Source organism: Octopus sinensis, linkage group LG9, assembly GCF_006345805.1.
Source record: "Octopus sinensis linkage group LG9, ASM634580v1, whole genome shotgun sequence".
In the NCBI taxonomy this organism is placed as follows: domain Eukaryota; kingdom Metazoa; phylum Mollusca; class Cephalopoda; order Octopoda; family Octopodidae; genus Octopus; species Octopus sinensis.
The window spans coordinates 91260008-91283705 of record NC_043005.1 but is presented as its reverse complement, the minus strand read 5'-3'; the positions used below and the strand labels follow the sequence as shown (position 1 = coordinate 91283705).

The 23698-nt window shown below is 38.3% G+C and overlaps 1 protein-coding gene across 3 annotated transcripts in view; it reads right to left on the bottom strand.

Moving 5' to 3' along the window:
• Positions 1-21965, bottom strand: part of LOC115215554 (mitochondrial glutamate carrier 1-like) — a 75165-nt gene extending 53200 nt beyond the window's left edge. The window contains exons 1-2 of one of the 3 annotated variants that reach the window (XM_036506106.1): positions 21835-21965; positions 4033-4077 (exon numbers count right to left, since the gene is read on the bottom strand). In XM_036506106.1, the coding sequence (XP_036361999.1) occupies positions 4033-4049 (17 nt within the window). In that variant the 5' untranslated portion in view covers positions 4050-4077; positions 21835-21965. Of the gene's footprint in view, positions 1-4032; positions 4078-18078; positions 18499-21834 lie in introns of those variants that run through there. The other 2 variants (XM_029784752.2, XM_029784751.2) reach the window with 2 other exon arrangements.
• Positions 21966-23698: the final 1733 nt, after the last annotated feature.

Below are 23698 nucleotides of genomic sequence, written 5' to 3'. Positions count from 1 at the left end.
AATGCTATTTCTAGAAGATTGGACAACTACACAGATACATCCTTGTTAGTTCACAAGGTAGAGCTTGTATATATGTAATGTTTGTTGCTTCTTAAGTCCCTGGAGAACTGTGAACAAGATGGCTTTATGATCCAGCTGTGAACATGAAGACCTGTGTTCAAGCTGACACCATCTCAGTTATTTTTTTCCTAGTAGTAGTAGTAGTAGTAATCCTTTCTACTATAGGCATATGGCTTGAAATTTTGCAGGGGTTGGGGGTAAGTCAATTTCATCAATCCCAGTCCTCAACTAGAACTTATTTTATTGGTTCTGATAAAATAAGTACCAGCATTGGAATTTGAACTCAGAACATGAAGACAAATGAAATATTGCTAGGCATGTTAATGATTCTGTCAGCTTGCTGCCTTAATAATGATAATAATAATAATAATAATAATAATAATAATAAAATAAAACGCCCCGATGCAGTACCAGACAGTGGCTCTCATGGCTTTTGATCTTAACTGATTGGAAGTGTTATCCTGTACATTGTTTTGTCTTGGTATAAAAGATGGGCTACAGCAAATATTCTGCTCAATACCATAGATTTGCTTGTCAGTTGTTTGACCGTAACCAGTTGAGCATGTCCCTTGGTGGCTGACGATATGTGCATCTCTGATCACAAACAGAAGTAGTGGGGGAGCAACATGGCCATGTGTTGAGAGGGATTCTTTGGGATTTGAATAATTCACCTCTGGAAACATGAGTGTTTCGTTCAACATCCTTAAACAACCCTTATTCAGGGGACCTTTTGAGCAGGATGGGTTACTCGACCAGAAGAAAATTCTAACTGGGCCCCACCTGCAAGGCCATGCACTATTTATCTTGATATGAGATCACCATGTCACGCACATATGGTTGTGATGCATGTGCCTAATGTACCCTTATCACACGGGTAGTCATGATGGGTATACTGGGCTTCGTATATTTTACCCCAGTGTCACTTTGATGGCATGCATTGCTCTCCCACTCAATAATAATAATAATAATAATAATGATGATAATAATAATAATGGTTTCAAATTTTGGTACAAGGTTATCAATTTTGGAGAGGGCTAAGTCAGTAACATTGACCCTCCAGTGGTCAACTGATACTTATTTTATCAACACCAAAAGAGTGAAAGGCAAAGCTGACCTCAGCAGAATTTGAACTCAGAACGTAAAGACAGACAAAATGCAGCTGACCACTTTGCCCCATGTACGGATGATTCTGCCTGCTCGCCACCTTAGTAATAATGGTTTCAAATTCTGGTACAAGGCCAGCAATTTCGGGGGAGGGGGCAAGTCGATTACATTGACCCCAGTACTCAACTGGTACTTATTTTATCAACCTGGAAAGGATGAATGGTAAAGTCGACCATGGACAGAATTGAATGTAAAGATGAAGCACTTTGCTCAGCATACGAACAATCCTGCCAGCTCACCACTTTGCTACTACCACTACCACTACTACTACTACCAGCACTACTACCACTACCACCACTAGTAGTAACAATAACAACAACAACAATCCTTTCTGCAGCAGGCACAAGGCCTGAAATTTTGGGGGTGGGGATTTTTAATGTTTCCCAACAAAGCATTTGCTTAGTAATTAAGGTAGTTCCAAAAAGGGGTTTTAAAAAAAAGAAGAGATATCGCTAAGTGAATCTAATGAGACTTAATGTCCACTACAAAGTAGTATCAATATATCAAATGGAAATTGTAGTTGTGATACCTGTGCCGGTGGCATGTTAAAAGCACCATCCGTACATGGCCGATGCCAATTCCACCTTGACTGGCTTCCGTGCCGGTGGCATGTTAAAAGCACCATCCGAACGTGGCCGATGCCAGTGCCGCCTTGACTGGCTTCTGTGCCAGTGGCACGTAAAAAGCACCAACTGATCATGGCCATTTGCCAGCCTCATCGGGCCCCTGTGCCGGTGGCATGTAAAAAGCACCCACTACACTCACGGAGTGGTTGGTGTTAGGAAGGGCATCCAGCTGTAGAAACGCTGCCAGATCAGACTGGAACCTGGTGCAGCCTCCTGGCTTCCCAGACCCCGGTCAAACCGTCCAACCCATGCTAGCATGGAAAGCGGATGTTAAACGATGATGATGATGTAGATACATAGACTCACCAACTACATGTATGCAATGAGATCAAACCTAAAGCCACTTTGTCTGGGAGTTAATTTTTCAATCACACAGCCAAGCCTGTACCCATATATAGACAGATTGAAATACATTTATACATTTACACCCAGACAGATGCATGCATATGTGCACACATGAACATGTTTATTATAAATACAGAGCTAAAAGAAAAACCTCTTTACCTTATCGTTACAGTTCATAAAATTGATTATCAACGTTGGTTTGTTATTAAAACAAATATACACACATCAGACAGGGAAACACATACAAACATTTACTGTTGTTCTTCTAGCTTTTATGGAGGGTGTTCCCCCCTACCTCCCTCCATCTTTCTACCCATCTCATTGTAAATTTGTACAAACTGTCACAAATTCAGATAAACATTGCACATAAAATACCTGCACATGCACACACATATTTTTTTGCTCATAAAACACCTTGCACACAAATGCTTTTTATACTTGGCAGGAGAGAAGGCTGATATGAAATTTACAGAGAAAAATATTTCTAAATTATATAACAACCATTTCCAAGACCATTTCTTTTAGTTTTTTTTTTTTTCTTTTTTTTTTTTGCTTTCTACATGACATTTTTAGACTTGCTTTTCATATCTACAAACTTATTGTTCATATCCTGGCCAGCTATGACAGAGCAAACTTATGATAAAAAAAGCATTCCAGCCATGGCCATCTAATTCTTATTACTGTATATATGACAGTCTTCTTTCAGTTTCCCTCAAACAAATCCACTCCTAAGGCTTTGGTTAGCCTGAGGCTATAATGGAAGACACTAGCCCAAGATGCCATGCAGTGAAACTGAACCTGGAATCATGTGGTTGGGAAGCAAACTTCTTACCACACAGCTACATGAGGAAAAGAATTTGCTGATGGTCCTTGTATAAAAAAATGCAGATAAAGTTTCTTTAAAAGTTGTAGGAAAGACAGCATAGGTTTGAAGAGAGGAGCAATAGGTGCAATGAGTAAGTTTATCTGGAAGTGGAGAATAAATGCAGTAAGATCAAAATAACAGTTACTATAGTAACTGTAGGAGAAAAGAGAGGATATAGATTCATTACAATTTAACGTCCATTTTCCATGCTGGTATGGGTTAGATGGCTCGACAGGAACTGACCATCGAGAGAGTGGGGGCACATGGCCTAGTGGTTAGAGCAGTGGACTTGCGGTCGAGGGATCGTGGGTTCGAATCTCAGACCGAGCGACGTGTGTGTTTATGAGCGAAACACCTAAGCTCCACACAGCTCTGGCAGAAGGTAATGGCGAAACTTCTGCTGACTCTTTCGCCACAACTTTCTCGCACTCTTTCCTCCTGCATCTTGCAGCTTACCTGCAACGGACTGGTGTCCCGTCCAGGTGGGGAACCTATATGCCAAGAAACCTGGAAACCGGCCCTTATGAGCCAGGCATGGCTCGAGAAGGAACAAACAACAACAGCCAGAGAAGTGCACCAGACTCCAATTATCTGTTTTGACATGGTTTCTATCGCTGGATGCTCTTCTTAATGCCAACCACTTTACAGAGAGTACTGGGTACTTTTTATGCAGCATGAGCACAGGTGCTTTATACATGGTATCAGCATGGGTGCTTTTGATGTGCCACCAGCACAGGTGCTTTTTATGTTACACTGGCATGTTGAGAAAACTAGTTACAAAATATTCTATTTGTTTTGCTGCAAAAACATCACAATAGCAAACAAATGCAGTATTTTAAAATCATAAACTGGTCCAACTATCAGCAAAGCATTTCCAGCTTCAAGACTGTGTGGCTAGCAAAACGAAAAAAAAAAAATAATAATTAAATGGGAAGAAATTAAAAGTAAAAGAGAAAATAAATTGAAACTTACAGAAAATTTGAATCCATCAAAATTCTTCAAATATTACTTATAAATCTAGAAAAAATACAAAAAAATAATAAAGTAAAACATAGAATATAAATTCGAATGAAAACCAAAAATGAATGAAAAAATTTCAAATAAAGGCAAAAAGAGAATGAAAAAATTCAGACACAGGTATGGTTGTGTGGTAAAGAAGCACATTTTGCAATCATGTGGTACAGTCATACAGCACAGCACTTTGAATCAGTATCTTCTGCTTTAGCCCTGGGCCAACCGATATTTCATGAGTGAATTTAGTGGATTGAATCTGTATGGAAGTCCATTGTATGTATGTGTGTGTGTGTGTTTGTCCCTACTCTACTCCAAACCAATGTTAGTTTGTTTATGTCTCCAAAACTTAGTGGTTCGGTAAAAGAAACCAATACAATAAGTACTAAGCTTAAAAATAAACACTGGGGTCAATTTGCTCAATTAAACCCTTCCAGGTGGTTCCCCAGCATGGCCATAGCCTTGTCACTGAAACAAGTAAAAAGATAAAAATGTAAGTTACAGGGTTGCTTTAGCATTTCTACAGTGCTGAACCACAACTAAATTCTAAGTCTTGAAATATGGACCATGGAGGTAAATTTACCTCTGAGCCATATATGAATTACCAGATATAGCTGACAGCTTCTTTATTATACACTGACATATTCAGACTTGTGTTCTTATATTACAGTAATAATGTTTTGGCTATTGTAACCCCTTCCATCTTTCTTCGGTAACATTCTTGGAATTTCAAACTGAATACAATATTTTCCACTATACTAGGCACAGGCATGGCTGTGTGGTAAGTAGCTTGCTTCTCAACCACATGACTCCAGGTTCAGTCCCACTGTATGGCATCTTGGGAAGTGTCTTCTACTATAGCCTTTTCCTAAAGTTGCCAGAAAGTGAACAGAAGGAAAAAGATTTGAGCTCTTAGTTCTCTGAGCAGCCTCCAGTATCAGGTCTGTGACTGAAAACATACATCAATTGTACAGTTTGAGTCACAGATTATTTAGCAGCAGAAACAGCCATGACTACATCATCATCATCATCGTTTAACGTCCGTTTTCCGTGCTAGCATGGGTTGGATGGTTCGACCGGTGTCTGAGAAGCTAGGAGGCTGCACCAGGCTCCAGTCTGATCTGGCAGTGTTTCTACAGCTGGATGCCCTTCCTAACGCCAACCACTCTGTGAGTAACTAATGAATAAACTTCTACACTGTTGCTTGACCTGCTGGGTATATCAACTAAATTTTGCTCAAATCACAACACTACCATCATATAAAAATTGATAGACACTTTAAAAAAATGGGATAGTCATGGCTAGGATACTTTTGATCAAAGGTCTGCTTCATCAGGCTGACCTTGGTTTATGCAGATTATTGATGCATAATATTTTTAACCCTTTTACTGTGGAAATCAGATATATCCTCTCAAAATTTCATTACCTTTAACTGTAGAAAGTAGTTTTATATATTAATTTATCTTTTACTGAGGAATGTCATGTTTGAATCTACTTTTGTAGAGATATGTCAACTTTACTGAAGCAATGTGATTTGCAGAAAATACAAATTATATTTTTCGGTAGATATTTAACATCATTATTGGAATGACCATGAAATTTAATTTTACAGTTAAAGGGTTAGATGTGATAGTCAGGGATGTCAAATTGATAGAGTAAGTCATTGTTGTAGTGAAAATGGTACACTCCTTCCCATGTGACAAAATGGTATGAGGGCCATTATAAATTCAGACAGTCAGGGAGTCACTAGTAGTAGAGTCATTGTACGAGTTCTCAGTTGGAGTCAGTGTCAGTTATGTGATATATACAAGTCTGAGTTACCAGCAAGGTAGATGTTTCAAGTCATTGTCTTGTGGAGCTTTCAACGATAGCACAATAGACGAATCAATGGTGATGAGATATGAAATACCACCAGTGCTGATGACAACATACATGTGGATGAGGATCCATGTTATAACAATTCATGGATCCTTGATGTAAACAATTCATGTGGACAACGTTGAAAACAAAATTTTTTCACAAGAAAATAAGCAATCTATGTGGACGATGTGGAGAAATTAAAAACTTGATAGAAGAGTAACAAACATTTTTGTTGTATATATTTTATGAAAAATCCGTAAAATTATGGAAAACTTGTTAGAGGGTTTAGTTGACTTGCAAAAACAGCAACAACTCAATGAACAACAAGAACAACAACAAATGCTGCAACTAATGAAGTTGGTAACAAAACTGGAAAATATGTCTTCGCCAGACCACGTAGTAAATTTAATAAATGAATTCAAATACAACCCGGAAGAAGGAATCACTTTCAAGGCATGGTGCCCCAGCATGGCCACAGCTCATTAGCTGAAACTGGAAAAATCAAAAAAATCAAAATCTGCTGGAAGTATTTGAACACTGAGAAAAGCAATGATGAAGACTTTAACCACATATGCAGGAAGAGTGAACAGAAAGTGCAAGAGATTTAAACTGGATAAACTAACCCCAGACTCATTCAAGTGCCTGGTTTTTGCTCATGGACTTACTGCTAAAAAGATCACAGAAGTCAGAATGGAAATTCTCACAAAGCTAGAAATGAACCAGGATATAAATCTCCAGAAACTGTCAGAAGAGTGCAATATGATAATAAAAGTAAGGCAGGACACAGAAGAAATCCAACACAGAGATTGTTTATAGATAAACCAGTGTGGAAGAGTTGGAAGACGGATAAAGTATTTCACAAAAATCACGATATATATCAGGATATAAACCTATGTATGACATGGGGGTAGGCACCTGAGAAAAGAGTGTCTGTTCAAGAAAGTGAAGTGTCCTGTGGGAACACAGGACACATTAAATTACACTGTAGAACTAAGATGATGAAAAACTGGACCAAACAAGAAAATATAAATAGTTTGTCATCAGAGGAAAACATTTGTACAATGAACAGAAAATTCATCAAGGTAAGAATCGAAACCACTAATGTCAAAATGCAATTAGACATGGGTAGTGACATCACTATCATAAATGAAGAAACATGATAACAAATCAATAAGCCGAAATCATTTAAATCAAATAAAGTAGCATATGGTATGACAGGAAAGAAGTTATATTTCATTGGTGAATGTATCTGCAATGTAACTTTTTGAGGTGAAATGAAAAGGACAATCGTTTATGTGTTGAAAAAAATTCCTAAACCTATTTGGCACAGAATGCATGGAGTTATTTAAAATGTGGGATAGTGTTCTCTGTGAAAATGTAGTTGGCACAGTTATAAGTTCAAATGTTGAACAACTGAGACAAAAAATTAAAGAATTGTTTCCAAATGTTTTTTTGGAAGGATTAGGCTGTTGCACTAAAACAAAAGCGAGGATTGCAGTAAAAGAAGAGGTAGCATCTGTTTTTAGGCCTGAACAGAATGTGCCATATGTTGCATTGGACCAGATCAATAAAGAGCTAGAAAGACAAGAAAGTTTAGCTATAATTGAAAAAGTTGACAATTCAGACTGGGCAGCAAGGATGAAAGTGCTTATGCTCAGTTATGTGTATTGGCTGAAGGTGGACAAGGAAGTCAAAAACGTAGTAAAAGGCTGCAGAGGATGTGGTCTGCAGCGAAATTGTCTACTAAAAAAATGGGAGCTTTGGCCAGAAGTAAAAAGTCCATGGTCAAGACTACATATCGGTTTTGTGGGTCCATTAAATGGTTATTACTACTTAGTAGTAGTTGACAGTTTTACAAAATGGCTGGAAATTGTCAAGTGCAAAAGACCAACTGCCTCAATTGTAATAAATTTTTTGCACCAATTATTCACAAGATTTGGCATACCAGATGTGATTGTATTCGATAATGGAACACAATTTGTATCCAGTGAATTTAGAAAATTCAGCGAAATGTTCACAGTAGAACATAAAACAATAGTGACTTACCATCCCAGATCAAATGGACAGGCAGAGCGTTTTGTGGACACTTTTAAAAGAGCTTTGAGAAAAGTAAACAAAGAAACCACAGACGAAGTTGCTCTGCAGCAATTCCTAAGGGTATACAGGGTGACACCGAACCCCAATACACCAGCAAGTGCATAGGGAAAATGACGTACGGAATTAAAAACAGAAAAGGTATTGAAATAAGACACAGAAACCAATTGAAGAAGAGATTCATAGAAAATTAACCAAACAGATTGGAAGAATGTATAGAATGGCTGTATGATACATTCTAGGTACCAAGACCATTACAGGTGGTTGAATCCATGTGTACAGGTGGAAGAAAAAGGAAGAACACAGACTTTCTACAAATAGATGCCAAAAATAAAAATATTAAGCTGGAAAAAAAAAAGGGAGGAGAAGTGATTGAAATAAAATAAAATTGCTTGCTTCCCAAAGAAAAAAATAACTAAAAGGGAAGATGTAGTGAAAATGGTACACTCCTTCCCACATGACAAAGTGGTATGAGAGCCACTATTAAGTCAGACAGTTGTTGTAGGAAGTCAGTAGAGTAGAGATATTGTACAAGTTCTCAGTTGGAATCAGTGTCAGTTACGTGATATATACGAGTTCGAGTTACCTTGAAAGTAAACGTTTCAAAGTCATTGTCTTGCAGAGCTATCAGTGATAGCACAATAGATGAGTCAAAGATAAGATGCGAAATACTACCGCAGCATAATAGTGGGGACAAGAATATTACAACATACAAGTGGACAAGGATCCACATTATAACAATTATGAAAGTAGTGAAGTTGCTGTAAGAGAATTCGGTTGGCTAGAAACATTGTTTAGCTCCAGGCTGGCTATGAATATGAAGACTATGCTAAAAGGCACTCCAAGAAACAGTGAAATCCATTTCAAAAGGGAAACAGACTCAAATCTTAGATGTTGATGCTGCTGAAATGACAATTGGAGATAAAATATTGGTTTCAAATTTTGGCATGAGGCCAGCACTTTTGCGGGAGGGTGTAACTCAATTATATTGACTCCAGTGCTTAACTGGTACTTATTTTATCGACCCTGAAAGGATGAAAGGCAAATCTGACCCTGGTGGAATTTGAACTCAGAATGTAAAATTGGATGAAATACTGCTAAGCATTTTGTCTGGTGCAGTAATGATTCTGCCAGCTTACTGGCTTAATTGGAGATAAAATATCAATAGCAGAGTCCTTCCCTGCAAACACTGGAGGATCATTGGCAGTACACCAGCTTTTTAAGTAATGTAAATTTCTGGCTGGCTGGTACCGCATCAGGATGACCTGCACAGTACATTCTTCAGTATGCCTCCCAAACTTCTGTACTATATAGATCAGTGCAGAATATAGCTAAATATATAAAAAAATAAAGAAAGTTCAATTAATCACTAACACTGTACAAATAATTTTATTAAAATAAAGGTTATGCTTTGAGAATTGACAATTTTGGAAATTTCAAATTTTTGTATAAATTGTTTGGAGCAGCTGTCTTATTTACCATAACTGTTCTTACAGAAGATGCTCTTGTGCATAAGACAAATGCCAACTCCTACTTTATTTGTGGGGAAAAAAAAAAAGAAATAGGTGACACTCAGTATCCCATCTGTAATTCAGTCACATCAGATGCAAAGCAAGCTTTTGTTATATTTAAGAATAAAAGGAGCACATATACAGTTTACAAGTAGCTGAATACAATATTTAGTATTTAAATACTAAGAGATAGTTTTATTTTTCAATAAGGTTAAAAAGAAATGAAGATTTCCTAAGGACATGATCTTGTAGATAATTATTACATAACAATATAGTCATTTGTAAATATTTTGATGGATCTCTATTATTAGTTAGCTGAAATACTTTTATAAAACATAATGGAACCATTCTGTAGCATCATTATATAGCAAATAGAGAAATACCACAAAAATAAGGAAATGTTTGGATTGATGCCAGAGCCATTGTACTGTCAAGTGGAGTAATTCTATCTTCACAAGAGAACTATCTACTATTTAGATTAGAAGTAGCACAAGATAATCAACCACCACCACCGCCACCTCCTCAATATGACTGCAGAGCATTGTTTTGAACTAGGACTTGTTCTCAATCCAATCAAAACAAAAATCCCCCACCCCATGAAACATTTCAAAAGCATGTCAGAACATCAGAGGTCATGGAAAATCTAATGGAAAATGTGACTGCACACTGTTAGTATTCATTGGTATAATAATCAACATTAGAAGACTACAATATTAATAACACTAATAACATAAATTACTGTTTCTACTTCATGGATTTCCATCTATTGTAGGTGTTCTGGAATGTAACATCCACGATAACCGAGGGATTACTGTGTGTGTGTGTGTGTGTGTGTATATAATATATTTTATCATTTGTAAATTTTTTTCTCCATTGATTTCCTTTATATCTCTTTTTGCATTTTATCATTCATTCGCATTTCTTTACGTCCACTTTTAACTATAGTTTTTATTCGAATATATATTTCTTTGTCATTGTTTTCATTATTATATCATCACTAGTATATATTTTAATTTTCATTCCTACATATTATTAATCTATATGTATGTTTATAGGCATAAGTCACGTTTGACTTTAGTTTTGTAAGTTTTGGCGAATTTATTTGCACAAATGCATATTTGTCTGTTAATTACATTCGTAACTGTTAAAATATTGAAAATTTAGAAATTGGTATTGAATTGTAATAAAGTTATTTAGAGGCCTGACGATTGGGGTTGCGCTTAAGAAATGTTCCTGTAAAAGACTGTGTGTTTAAGGAACGGTAAAACAAACCTCAAGAAACACGTGTAGCAGAGAAATTTAGAAATGATTAGTAAGTATTAAAATAAAATTCAATGATATGGTGTGATGTATATTAGGATTTGATGTTTTGCGTGGGGACTTCTATCTCTAAATGACATATATTTCCTTATTGAGAATAATTCATTTTATTTGAATCCCTGTGACGCTGGAATTTTTATTCCCTAATAAATAAAATAATCTATATATATATATATATATGCACATACACACATATAAGTTCATGATCTGATGCAAATTATAGATCCAATATAGGGATAGTTCTAGGTAAGGTGTTTATATGAAATAAAAACATGAATGGATTTGAAATGGATTTTAAAATCCATCTGTGTTCTTATTTTATAGGCACAGGCATGGCTGTGTAGTAAGAAGCTTGCTTTCCATCATATATTTCTAGGTTCAGTCCCACTGTGTGGCACCTTGGGCAAGTGCCTTCTACTATAGCTTCGAGCCAAGTAAAATCTTGTGAGTAGATATGATAGATGGAAACAGAAAGAAGCCTGTTATATATATGTATCATGTGTTGTGTGTGTGTGTGTGTGTCTTTGTTTGTCCCCACCACTGCTTGGCAACACATGCTGGTGTGTTTATGTCCCTGTAAGTTAGTGGTTGAGTAAGAGACCAATAAAATAAGAACCAGGCTTTAAAAAATGAGTACCGGGGTCAATTCATTCAATTAAAAATTCTTCAAGATGGCGCCCATGCTCCAACATGGCCGCAGTCTCATGACTGAAACAAATAAAAGATAGAAGATATGTGTGTGTTTGTGTGTTACTGTCTTTGTCATGCAAGAGATGCCTTTCATTTGCAGTTTTCTGTGAAAACATATCTGGTCATTTTAGTATACTTAAAATCTGCCTCAACAAAATTCCATCCAACCCATGCAAGCATCATCATCATCATCGTTTAACGTCTGCTTTCCATGCTAGCATGGGTTGGACGATTTTGACTGAGGGCTGGCGAACCAGATGGCTGCACCAGGCTCCAATCTTGATCTGGCAGAGTTTCTACAGCTGGATGCCTTTCCTAATGCAAGCATGGAACATTAAAAATCCCCCGCAAACAAGAAGCAGTTGAAGGAGAGAACAAGTTCGGTTAGATGAAGAAGTGTGGAGGTGTCAGGTTGGGTGGGTCAGGTTTTGAAGGTCCAGAAAGTGTTTCAGCACAAGAAGTTCTTCATTGTGTGGGGGTCACCATATATAAATTCTTGATATCAAGAGTGAACAGAAATTTAGAGGGGCCAAAAAGGGAAGGAGAAATAGTTAGAGATGGAGAGCATGGTTAGTATCATGGATATGGGAGGGAAGGGAAGCCACTTGTGGGGCAAGGATACAGTTGAGATATTTGGAGACCATTTCTGTGGGGCAGTTGTAGGCAGTGATGATGGGGTGGTTAGGGTTGTTGGGCTTGTGAATTTTGGGAGGGAAGTAAATAATGGGGGATAATATATATTATCATTAGCATCCTTATTTGCTGTTCTTTTCCCATGCTGGCATAGGTTGGATGGAAGGGCGGCAAGCTGGCAGAATCGTTAGTACGCTGGGTGAAATGCTTTGTGGTATTTCGCCTGCTGTTACGTTCTGAGTTCAAATTCTGCCGAGGTCGACTTTACCTTTCATCCTTTCAGGGTCGATAAATTAAGTACCAGTTACGCACTGGGGTCGATATATAATTGACTTAATCTGTTTGTCTGTCCTTGTTTTTCCTCTCTGTGTTTAGCCCCTTGTGGGTAGTAAAGAAATAGGTAAATATCATTTTGGAGGAGGGGGGAGATGTGAGAGATAAAGTGGTTCAGGAAGAAAGAAATGATAAGCAGTGGTGCAGAAGGTATGGAGAGCAGCAGGAACATAACTATGTAAGGAATTCACTTCAAAGTCAATAGCTTTTATAATGTCACTTTCTATAGATAGCAACACCAAATAATTTAGTCTCTCTAGTGATATTGTTGGCTGTGATTTTGACAGATTCCTTAGGTAGAAAAAAGCCACAAAACCACATTAACCCTTTAGTGTTCGCATTATTCTACCAAAATTAATCCTTTTTTATCCACATTGTTTTGAACTAATCATGCATTATCTTGTAGCTATGAGATTTTGATGAGGTAGCTGTTAATTTTTAAAACGATATTGTAGGTTTGGTCTGAGAGACCAGATCTGGCCAGTTTGAACATAAAACAAGCAGAATACTTTTGGCCGGATATAACCGGTTTAAATGCTAAAAGGGTTAAAGAAGAGTGGTAGGAGTAACTGGGGTGGAGCAGGAAGGAATTAAAATAGCTCTAATGAATTATCAGGATGAACCCTCAAATGATCAGAAGGCTCCCCAGAGGTAGAAAATAGTTTCTGTTACCTAGGTAACATACCTAGCAGTAAAGGAGGATGTTCTGAAAATTTAGTTGCTTCAATAAGAACTGGCTAGAGAAGAACAAAAGGTGCCTCTATGAGAGTGCAAGACAAACTGTACGATACGTGTGTGCTAACAGCAATGCTATATGGTAGAGAGATGTGGGTCCTGGATGCAGAGGTTATGTGAAGACTGGGGAGGAATGAAGCTAGTATGAACCATTTGGTTCATAAATGTGTTGAGAGAAAAATTAGGTATAAGAGTAATCAAGTATAGCATACAAGAGAGGAGATTGCAATGATTTGGTCATGTGATGTAGAAAGAAGTGCTGATCACTTAAAGTGGATCCAACTTGTGGAAGAGGGAGATCCAGAAAGACATGGGATGAAGTGGTGAAAACTGTTCTATTTCCTCCATCCCTCATTTTCATCCCTTCCTACACTACTTTCCACCAATCACCCCATTTGCTATGCTTCCAGTTACCTCTTCCCCCCACTCTTACTCTCTACGTCATCTTCCTACTTTCTGATCTATTCACAGAGTTATCATACTGCTGTTCTCCATACCTTCTGCACCACTGCTTACCATTTCTTTCTTCCTGAACCACTTTATCTCTAACATCTCCCCACTCGCTCGAATGTTTTTTCATGTGCCACCAGCATAAGTGCTAGTAAGGCGACGCAGGTAACGATCACGCTCGAATGGTACTCTTAGCACTCCACTAGCACAGATGCCAGTCATTGAATTTGATTTCGATTTCACTTGCCTCAACAGGTCTTCACAAGCAGAGTTTAGTGTCCAATGAAGGAAAGGTACGCATAAGTGGGCTGGTTACACCCCTGGCATAGGCCACAAGGTTATGGTCTCACTTGAGCTTGCTGAGTCTTCTGCAGCACAGCATATTTCTAAAGGTCCTGGTCACTAGTCATTGCCTCGGTGAGGCCCAATGTTTGAAGGTCATGCTTCACCACCTCATCCCAGGTCTTCCTGGGTCTACCTCTTCCACAGGTTCGCTCAACTGCTAGGGTGTGGCACTTTTTCACACAGTTATCCTCATCCATTCTCACTACATGACCATATAAGCGCAGTCGTCTCTCTTGCACACCATAACTGATGCTTCTTAGGTGCAACTTTTCTCTCAAGGTACTTACATGCTGTTGAGTATGAACACTGACATTACACATCCATCGGATCATACTGCCTTCATTCCTTGCGAGCTTACGCATGTCCTCAGCAGTCACGGCCCATGTTTCACTGCCATGTAGCATGGCTGTTCGTACACATGCGTCATACAGTCTATCTTTTACTATGAGTAAGAGGCCCTTTGTCACCGGCAGAGGTAAGAGCTCTCTAAACTTTGCCCAGGCTATTCTTATTCTAGCAGCTACATTTTCAGCACACCCTCCTCTGCTACTGACTAGGTCACCTAGGTAATGGAAGCTATCAACTATTTCTAGTTTTTCTCCCTGGAATGTGGCAGAAGTTGTTCTCTGCACATTTTCAGTAATTATTGCTCCTGAGCATCTGCCATATACCAAAACTATCTTCCCAGTTAGCCTTCCTTTGATATTGCTGCACTTCTTATGTGTCCATAGCTTACATATTATAGAGTTTCTACCTATGCCTCTACTACAGATTGAGGAGGGCTATCTACCTGAAGGGATTTGTGGTTTGCCTGCCTTCCTACTTATTAGGACTTTGGTTTTAGCTAGGTTGACTCTAAGGCCCTTTGATTCTAATCTTTGTTTCCACATCAGAAACTTCTCCAGTTCTGATAGTGACTCAGCAATTAGAGCAAGGTCATCAGCATAGAGGAGCTCCCAGGGGCATCCTGTCTTGAATTCCTCTGTTATTGCCTGGAGGACTATGATAAATAGGAGGGGTCTAAGGACTGAACCTTGGTGGACCCCTACCTCCACCCGGAATTCTTCATTGTACTCGTTGCCAACCCTCACCTTACTGACAGCGTCTCTGTACATGGCTCGCACAGCTCTCACTAACCATTCATCTATCCCTAGTTTCCTCATTGACCACCAGATAAGGGATCGGGGGACCCTGTCGAACGCTTTCTCCATGTCAACAAAAGCCAGGTACAGAGGTTTATCTTTGGCTAGGTATTTCTCCTGCACCTGTCTTACCAGAAATATACCATCAGTAGTGCTTTTCCCTGGCACGAACCCAAACTGCATCTCATCTAAACTAACTCTCTCTCTAATTAGTTGGGCTATGACCCTCACCGTGACCTTCATTATCTGATCCAACTACTGGATACCTCTGTAACTATTTGTATCTAAAGCGTCACCTTTACCTTTGTAGCAGTTGACTATTATGCTGCTACACCAGTCATTGGGTATGACTTCTCCGTGTATCACCTGGTTAACCACATGGGTGACTAGGCTATAGCCGACACTGCCAGATATTTTGAGCATCTCTGCAGTGATTCCTGATGGGCCAAGGGCTTTCCTTGTCTTCATACTCTTAATTGCTTTATCTACCAAGGTACTGTCAACTCGGATAGCTGGTCCCTCTGCAAGTGCATCATCATCCATGCAGACACATTTCTCTCCTATGACATCACAATTTTCTCTCACACACTGTCTTGCAATCCGAAATACTTCAGTACTCTGGTCCTCACGTCACTGAACATTGGCAAACTTCTTTTCTGATTCCCCCTAGGCTATATATATAGCTGTGATCAAGCTTTCCTTCTGGCTAGGATACAGTTCCCTGCTACTCCCACTCTTCCAGGCTTCTTTCTTTGCTCTAATGGCCCTGTCTACAGTATTATTCCACCACCAAGTTACCCTAGCTCTGGAAGGGACTTTGCACCAGCCACAGGCACTGTGTGCGTTTATGTATGTATTTCAAAGGCACAGCCTTGTCATACAATGTTTCTCGCTGATTCTGTCTGAGAATTACATTAGGGGTTACACGTGTTTGTGGAATACTCAGCCACTTATACGTTAATTTGAGTAATTCATTTGATCGAACTACTGAATGCTCATCGTTGAAACCGACGGAAAACCCATCATGTATGTATGAAGGTTCAAGAAACGGCAAAAAAGTGCAAAAATAAATCTAAAAATAAGATGATTCGTAAAAAAACAACTATATAAAAATTTAAGTAGCAAAAAAATACATTAAGCATTAAACAGATTTATGTACATGTCTGTGTATGTGTGTGGATAACTGAGTGTGTGTGTGAATGACTGTGTACGTGTGTGAATGACTGTGTGTGTATTTGACTGTCTGTGTATGTGTGCGAGTGTGTCGGTGATGGAAGCTATCAAGAGAATGAGAGTCGGTCTTGATCATCAAAGCATGTGTGGTAGCAGAATCGAGCACGTCGGCGGTCGTCTGCCGTATTTCATCCTTTTGGGTCGATATAATCGACTTAATACCTATGTCTGTCCATGTTTGTCCCCTCTATGTTCAGCCCCTTGTGGGTAATAAAGAAATAGGTATATCAAAACAAAAACATAAATACATAAAAATCTTTTTACAGATTTTACCGAACACGCCATCAAAACAAGGAAGGAATGACAAATAAAATATCTATATCGAAAGAAAACCAAAACACACACACACACACACACATATACAAGGCATCCGCTGATCTCATTATTCCATGGATCTTCGCAGTCTTCTGTCACTGGACACCCCCACCCCTATATATATATATATAATATATATATATATATATATATATATAATATATATATATATAAATAATGCGTATATGTATATATGAATATATTAGGTATAGAACCAGTGTTTTCTTGGATGTAATCATCCCTATAAGAAGTTAATATATTCTCTACTGATACACACACACAAACACATATATAGATATATACACGCATTATATATACATACATACAGGCATTACATATATACATACATACAGGCATTATATATATATATACACACACAGATTATACAAGCATTATATATATATATATACATACAGCATTATATATATATATACATATATATATATATTCATACAGACGTACAAAATTCTCATGAACGAGAAATTCTAATAGAAAGCAGTATTTAAATCGACGCACCTTGGGATCGAACCATGAAGCACGTGGTCACAAGACGATTCTTAACGATGCATCCATGTATTTGACATGGAACTAATTATCTATTGTTTGCAATTAAATTTTATGTCAGTTGTAAACATTGTCGTATTAAATGTAAATTATCGTACGTATAATATCGTTTTGCATATTGAAATTTTACTTACAAAAACGAAACAAAAAAAAGAAAAGAAAAGAAAAAAAAAACCTTCCTTGAAATTAAATCACCGAAAAATCATGTTAAAGTAATAAACAGAATGTGTGATTTAATTATCAGGCTTTGTTAACTTCCTTTTTAAGGAAAAATGGAATAATTTTTGTTATTATCAATCATGCTATTTTATTTAAGATAATAAAATCAATAATTTGAGTAATGAAGATTCTCTTACGATGTAGATCCAATATTTTTTCCCTTACACAAAATTTCGTATGTTTAACCCCTTTGCATGGTTAGTACTAGGTATAATATATACTAAGAACGTTGGGAGACAGACACATGGCCAATCTGCCTGCATACGTTGTAAATGTTGAATGATTTTTCCAGCAGCCTGCATGAACATATATTCATACCATATACACGCGTACATTATAAATGTATGAGTAATAAAGGTAAACTTAAACGTATTCGTTACCTATGTGTACGTAACTATGAACTCCCCTCTTTTACGCTGTAAGAACTGCTTTATTAATTAAATGAAGCTTTAAAACTTAAGACTCAATTAAACAGAATATTTGGAGTTGGTTGATTTAAAAAAAAAATTAATTAAACGACGAAAAAAACAATAGATAAAGAAAAACCGTTATCCGCTACGTACCCACCTTTATAATTCCTGGTATGGTCAGCTTTTGGTCAGACTCAATTACAATAAGACACCGTTAATTTTTGTCTTTGAAAACAGACAAGAAGGCTATGCAACTGTGTAACCTTGAGTGGTTGTTACCGTTTCTCACCAAACGATCTAATCAGAGCGAAGTGCCGTACGAGAGAGTGGGACACACACACACACCTCCAAATACACAATCAAAATGAAAGTGAAGACGAAACTAAAAAAAGACCACTAGAATCCTTCTTCTACACATCTGAAGGAAGCACGGTATCTTATCAAAACTAAAGTAGCAGTTAGTACAGTTCCCAAGTAACCACTTCAACGACCACTGACATCTTAGCTATTTCATTCACTCTTTCTCTCTATCATTCTCTCATTCTTATTGCTTTTTCCTTCTGCCTTTCTAAAAGTGCAACACCCACTTTCGTTCACTCTTAGCGGTTTTCTCTTTCTTTACCCTTTATTTTATTTTTACGTCTCTTCTCTTCCTTGTATTAAATCGTTCTTTCGTTCTCCTTTTATTTATATTGTTCTCTCCCAAATTCTCGCCCTAATTTTCATCCCCATGCCATCCCCTGCCTCTCTCTATTTCTTATCTTATTCATTTTTTCCTTCTTCTTTCTCTCTATCATTTTAAAATTTCATGTTTTGTTTCTTTTTTTTATCTCTTTCTCGATTCTTTCTCATCTATAATTCCACATTATTGCGGAAAGTATAACCATCACAACTTCTTAATAACCCCTTTCATACATTGTTAAGGCTTCACAATAATATTTGAAGAAAAAAAATGTTATCAATCTATTTACAAAGACAATGTTTATTCGCATAGTTTAGCTTTAATGACATTTCATAGAAAAGGGATGCGTGCACGTTGTGATATCCATGCACCTATAATTATGCAAGTGATGCGGTTTCAACTTAGAACTGTACACTCTGGTATCGTGTGACTCTAGCAACAATATTTACAACAAATATACTCTGATTAAATAAAAACAAACAAACAAGAAATAGAAATGATGGTTGCTATAGAAGCAGGGAGAGGGCGGAGGGGGAGGAGAGAGAGAGGGGAGGGAGAGAGAGAGAATCTAAAGGCGCAGAAATAACTGTGTAGTTAAGAAGGTCGTTTTGCAGTCAACTTCGTGGTTTCGAGTTCAAACGCACTGCGTGGCACCTTGGTCAAGTATTCACTACAATGACCTTGTGTTGATGAGCACTCCGTAAGTGAAATTTGGTAGACGAACATTATGCAGGAGCTTATAAGTATATTTGTCTAATATAAGTATATTTGTCTTATTCAGTAAGCTTTACTGTTCGATACTAATTTTTCTAAAGCTATCGCTCTCCAATCTATAGGTTGTAATTCAACTTTGGTTACATTATAATCACAATGAAAGAGTTGCGAAGACTACCTTTTACTATTGAAATGTTTGATAAAATATAAAATGTGCATGAATTTGTTATATAATAAGTCGTGTATATACACATATTCTAGCGTTAATGACAATCTATAAAATAGAGAAGCGCGCACGTTTATAGATTTATAACGATATAAATGAAGTAGTTTCAACCTGAAATTTAAACCAGGATGCTTGCTTATTCAGTTACAAAGTTTAATCCTCTAAGTAGCACTCGTAACAAAAGCACAATGATTGAAAAGCAAAAGAAAAAAAATCCGCATTTACTGCAAACCAAACCAAGGAATGTTCCCTTAAGAGATGTATCTAACTAAATTACAAACGTCACTGGCAACCTAGTATGAGCAACAAATATTTATCGCGCTCTCACTAATGGTTTTAGGCACCTAAGTAATAGAGCTAATAGGCATAGGTACACTCAGTTAGCCCTTTCCACCCAACGGAACATCCAGAATGTAGGAGGCAGAACGGGATGCGCTAGTACTCTATTAGTTCTCGTTGTACTTAGGTACATTAGCAAAATACAAGTCACCCGGATCAATAAAGAACCCATACGCCTTCACTAAGAAAAAATATGGGATATTAATTTTATTACATTTTATAAATTTTTTTCGCTTTTAATAAAATATTTGGAGAAACGAGATCACGAAGGTCCTTTGGTTCACCAAAATGAGTCACTGTCAAAAAGATTTGGAACTCTTGTTTCAAAGTTGTCTCTCGACCAGGTAGAAATAACAGCAAATATCAAATTATCTGCTACTTGCCTTACAAAAAGAAATGTCACATTGAATAACGTAGTCCAAAATTAGCTAACTTCTGCTAAAGCCATAAAAAAACATCGAATCCTAACCGAATTAAAAACAATATTTAAATTTAGCGATCTTAAAAACAAGATGTTGCGATCACGGCTGGATTGTCTTCGATCAAAGGTTTACTAAACCAGTGTTTGACCTGGCGTAAAGCAACTTCCTACATAAGCCCCGAATGGAATTTTTGCATTAATTTGATTTTGCATTTCCTTCGTTAAATCCAGATATTCCTTAATTTTTTGGTTAATATATAATTTAACTCCCGGTTACCAAAACAGAAAAAAAAACCCCAGTCTCATAGGTGTTTTAAAAAATGTGTAGAAGACGAACATGAAAACAAAAATTTGCGCAAACGAACGGGGAGGGAGGGAAAGGACTTTCGGAAAATTCACACGATCCGATTTTTTTTCCTCGCAACTTTCGGGAAAACGGACATCTTTTGATGAAATTTTACAGAAACACTTTTCAAACGGCATAGATTACGATTATAAAGAAAATTGCGGGGAAAATGTTTTCAGAAGGGGTGGGGAAAAGATTGTCGGAAAATTCACACGATCAGTTTTTTCCCCCCTCATAACTTTAAGGATCTAGTTTAGCACCCGGTCACCAAAGCGAAAAAAAAAAAAGACTGTCTACTAGGTGCAAAAAAATGTGTAGAAAACGAATATGAAAGCAAAAAATTGCGCAATCACACATATACATACTCTCGTCTTGGTTGGTAATTAATTGACGACAAGAGTTCGAGAGAGGAAGGTACAATTTGAATGCCTCTATGAAGAACTTCTGCAACAGACTTTCTTCATGTTGAGAAGTTATAAATAAATATCTTGCAAGATATTGTTGCAGATATTTTAATCGAATTCCTGGCTTTTGGATTGATTCTTTTATGTCCCTCCAAAGTCTTTCAATGTTTTGTGTGTGTATGTTTCTATGTGTGCTATTTTCAAAATTGTTAGAGTGAGGCATTTTCCCATCGCTGTTTCAATGAGGGCATATCACTATGTTTGGTAAGACTCCGTGTGAATGAAGGGACTCAACCGACTTTTGATCGTTACAATGAAAAGTGCTGATGCATTCATAGTAAGCAAAATTAGAATTCTCGAGCACTAGTTTTCAAATGTGACGACATCGAAAATGAAACGAAGGACAGATTTCAAGTAAACCTCTCCATTGCCTTTCGAACGGCATGATAAAGAAAAAAGCGGATCGTGTGAATTTTCCGACAGTCCTCTCCCCCACCCCTTCGGAAAGCATTTTCCCCACAAATTTCTTTATAATCGTAATCTATGCCATTTGAACGGTATTTCTTTAAAATTTCATTAATATATATCCGTTTTCCTAAAAGTTATGCGGGAAAAATCGGATCGTGTGAATTTTCCGAAAATGACCTCCCCACTTCCCATTTGCGCAAATTTTTGTTTCCATATTAATTCTCTACACATTTTTGCCCACTTGTTAGACTGTTTTTTTCTTTTTTTTTTGGTTTTGGTGACCTGAAGTTAAACTATAATTTTATATACCTTGTTATATATTTTTTTCCGTTTAGGATAGGCACAAGCGTGACTGAGTGATAAGAAGTTTGCTACTCAGCCAAGTGGGCCCCGGTTTAATCTCGCTGCGTGGTACCTTCGGCAAGTCTCAGACGTACCACGTGGTGGTATGACACTGTAGTGACCCCTGGCGGTCAAGCGGGAGAACAAAACGAAAAAGGAATATAACGAGAGTAATCTCCCTCGACCTTCTCGAAAATTCTCGAACATTCTAGAAACTTCCAATTAACTTCCGGATGACATGGAAGTCAGGGACTTTCGGTTCATCCCTTATATACAGGAACACATTTCTAATTTCGTGCCACTCTTGTCTGTCGGTAGGATCATAGTTAATGCGAGAGATAAGTCTAGTGTAAGTTGTCCACAATTTACCTATGTACCCTACACGGATCACAAATTAGTGACGTGTAGGTTGCAAACAGATAAGGCTCATAGACAGGGATCTGGCTATTGGAAGTTGAACAAATCCTTACTGGATCGCAAAGCATACTGTAGCCAGATTAAGATGTTAATTATGAGGGCACTAACCGGCACTGTGTTAAATAACCGGTGGTGGGGTGCCCCCAAAAGAGCTATTCGTACTGAGTCAATTAGATTTAGTAAACAGTTAAGTTTAGAGAAGAATAGAGTAGAAAGGGGCTTAGTTAAGGCATTAGAAGAGGCGCTGAGGGTGGGCTCTGCATCCCAAGTTTTGGTGGCGAGATCGGCCTTAGACCGACACCTCAATACCAAACACGAAGGATGCAAAGTTCGGGCTCAAGTACGTGCATTGGGTCGCGAAAGTATCAACGTTGCCAGGTGGGTTCGCTCGGTAGAAACCCAACGTGGCGTGGATGCTACGATTAGGTCTGTGACAAAGGAACATGGACAGGCAATCGAAGGACAAGAGGAAATATGAAAGGTATTTCACGAGCACTTTTCTGCGTTGTTCGGAGGGGGCGGGACATTTGACCATGGGGATGCCTTACGGGATTTCCTGGCCAGCGGCCCGCGTCTTTCGGCACGAGATGATGAGCGCTGTGAAGGGTCGATCACGGCTGAGGAGGTCACAGAGGTACTTTCCGAGTATCCCGGAGACAAGTCGCTGGGACTGGATGGTCTACCTTACGAATTTTATAAATGTATGCCAGACTTGTTCGGGAACATACTGGCCAGTGTTTACGCGAATTGGCATCAGAATAGGTGAATTCCCAAATCTGCGAACCGAGGAGTTGTGACACTGATCAGAAAGGACCCGAGCAAGGGGGATAACGTAAGTAATTTTAGGTCCATAACTCTGCTAAACACAGAGTTAAAGATTTTGGCCAAGGTGTTAGCGAAGAGAATGAAGATTGTCGTTGGAAACCTGGTAGGAGAGGTGCAGACATGCGCCATCCCATGAAGGACGATATTCGACAACCTCATCTCATTTGCTACACCATAGAGACCAGTCTAAGACATTCGATAGGGTTGACCGTCGGTATCTGGTGGCGGACTGGGCCCGACCTTTCGTAGCTGGATCGAAGCTTTGTATTGTAACATCGAATCTGCTGTCCGGGTGAACAAGTTCTTCTCGTGCCCGTTCAGTTCAGTTCCTTAGGGCCGTCCCCTGTCCCCGCTCCTATATGTACTGGCTCTTGAGCCGCTACTGCGGAGATTGGGGACGTTGGGGGAGACCCACGTGATCTATGTTATGGCAGAAGTGTAACGGTATATGCGGATGATGTCACCATCATCGTGACTGATGAAGGGCAGCTACCTTGTGTAGAAGACGCCATCCAAGAATACGAAGCAGTGGCAGGGGCAAAAATTAACCAGGAAAATCAGTCGGTTTTCAGCTCGGCACCTGGTGTGG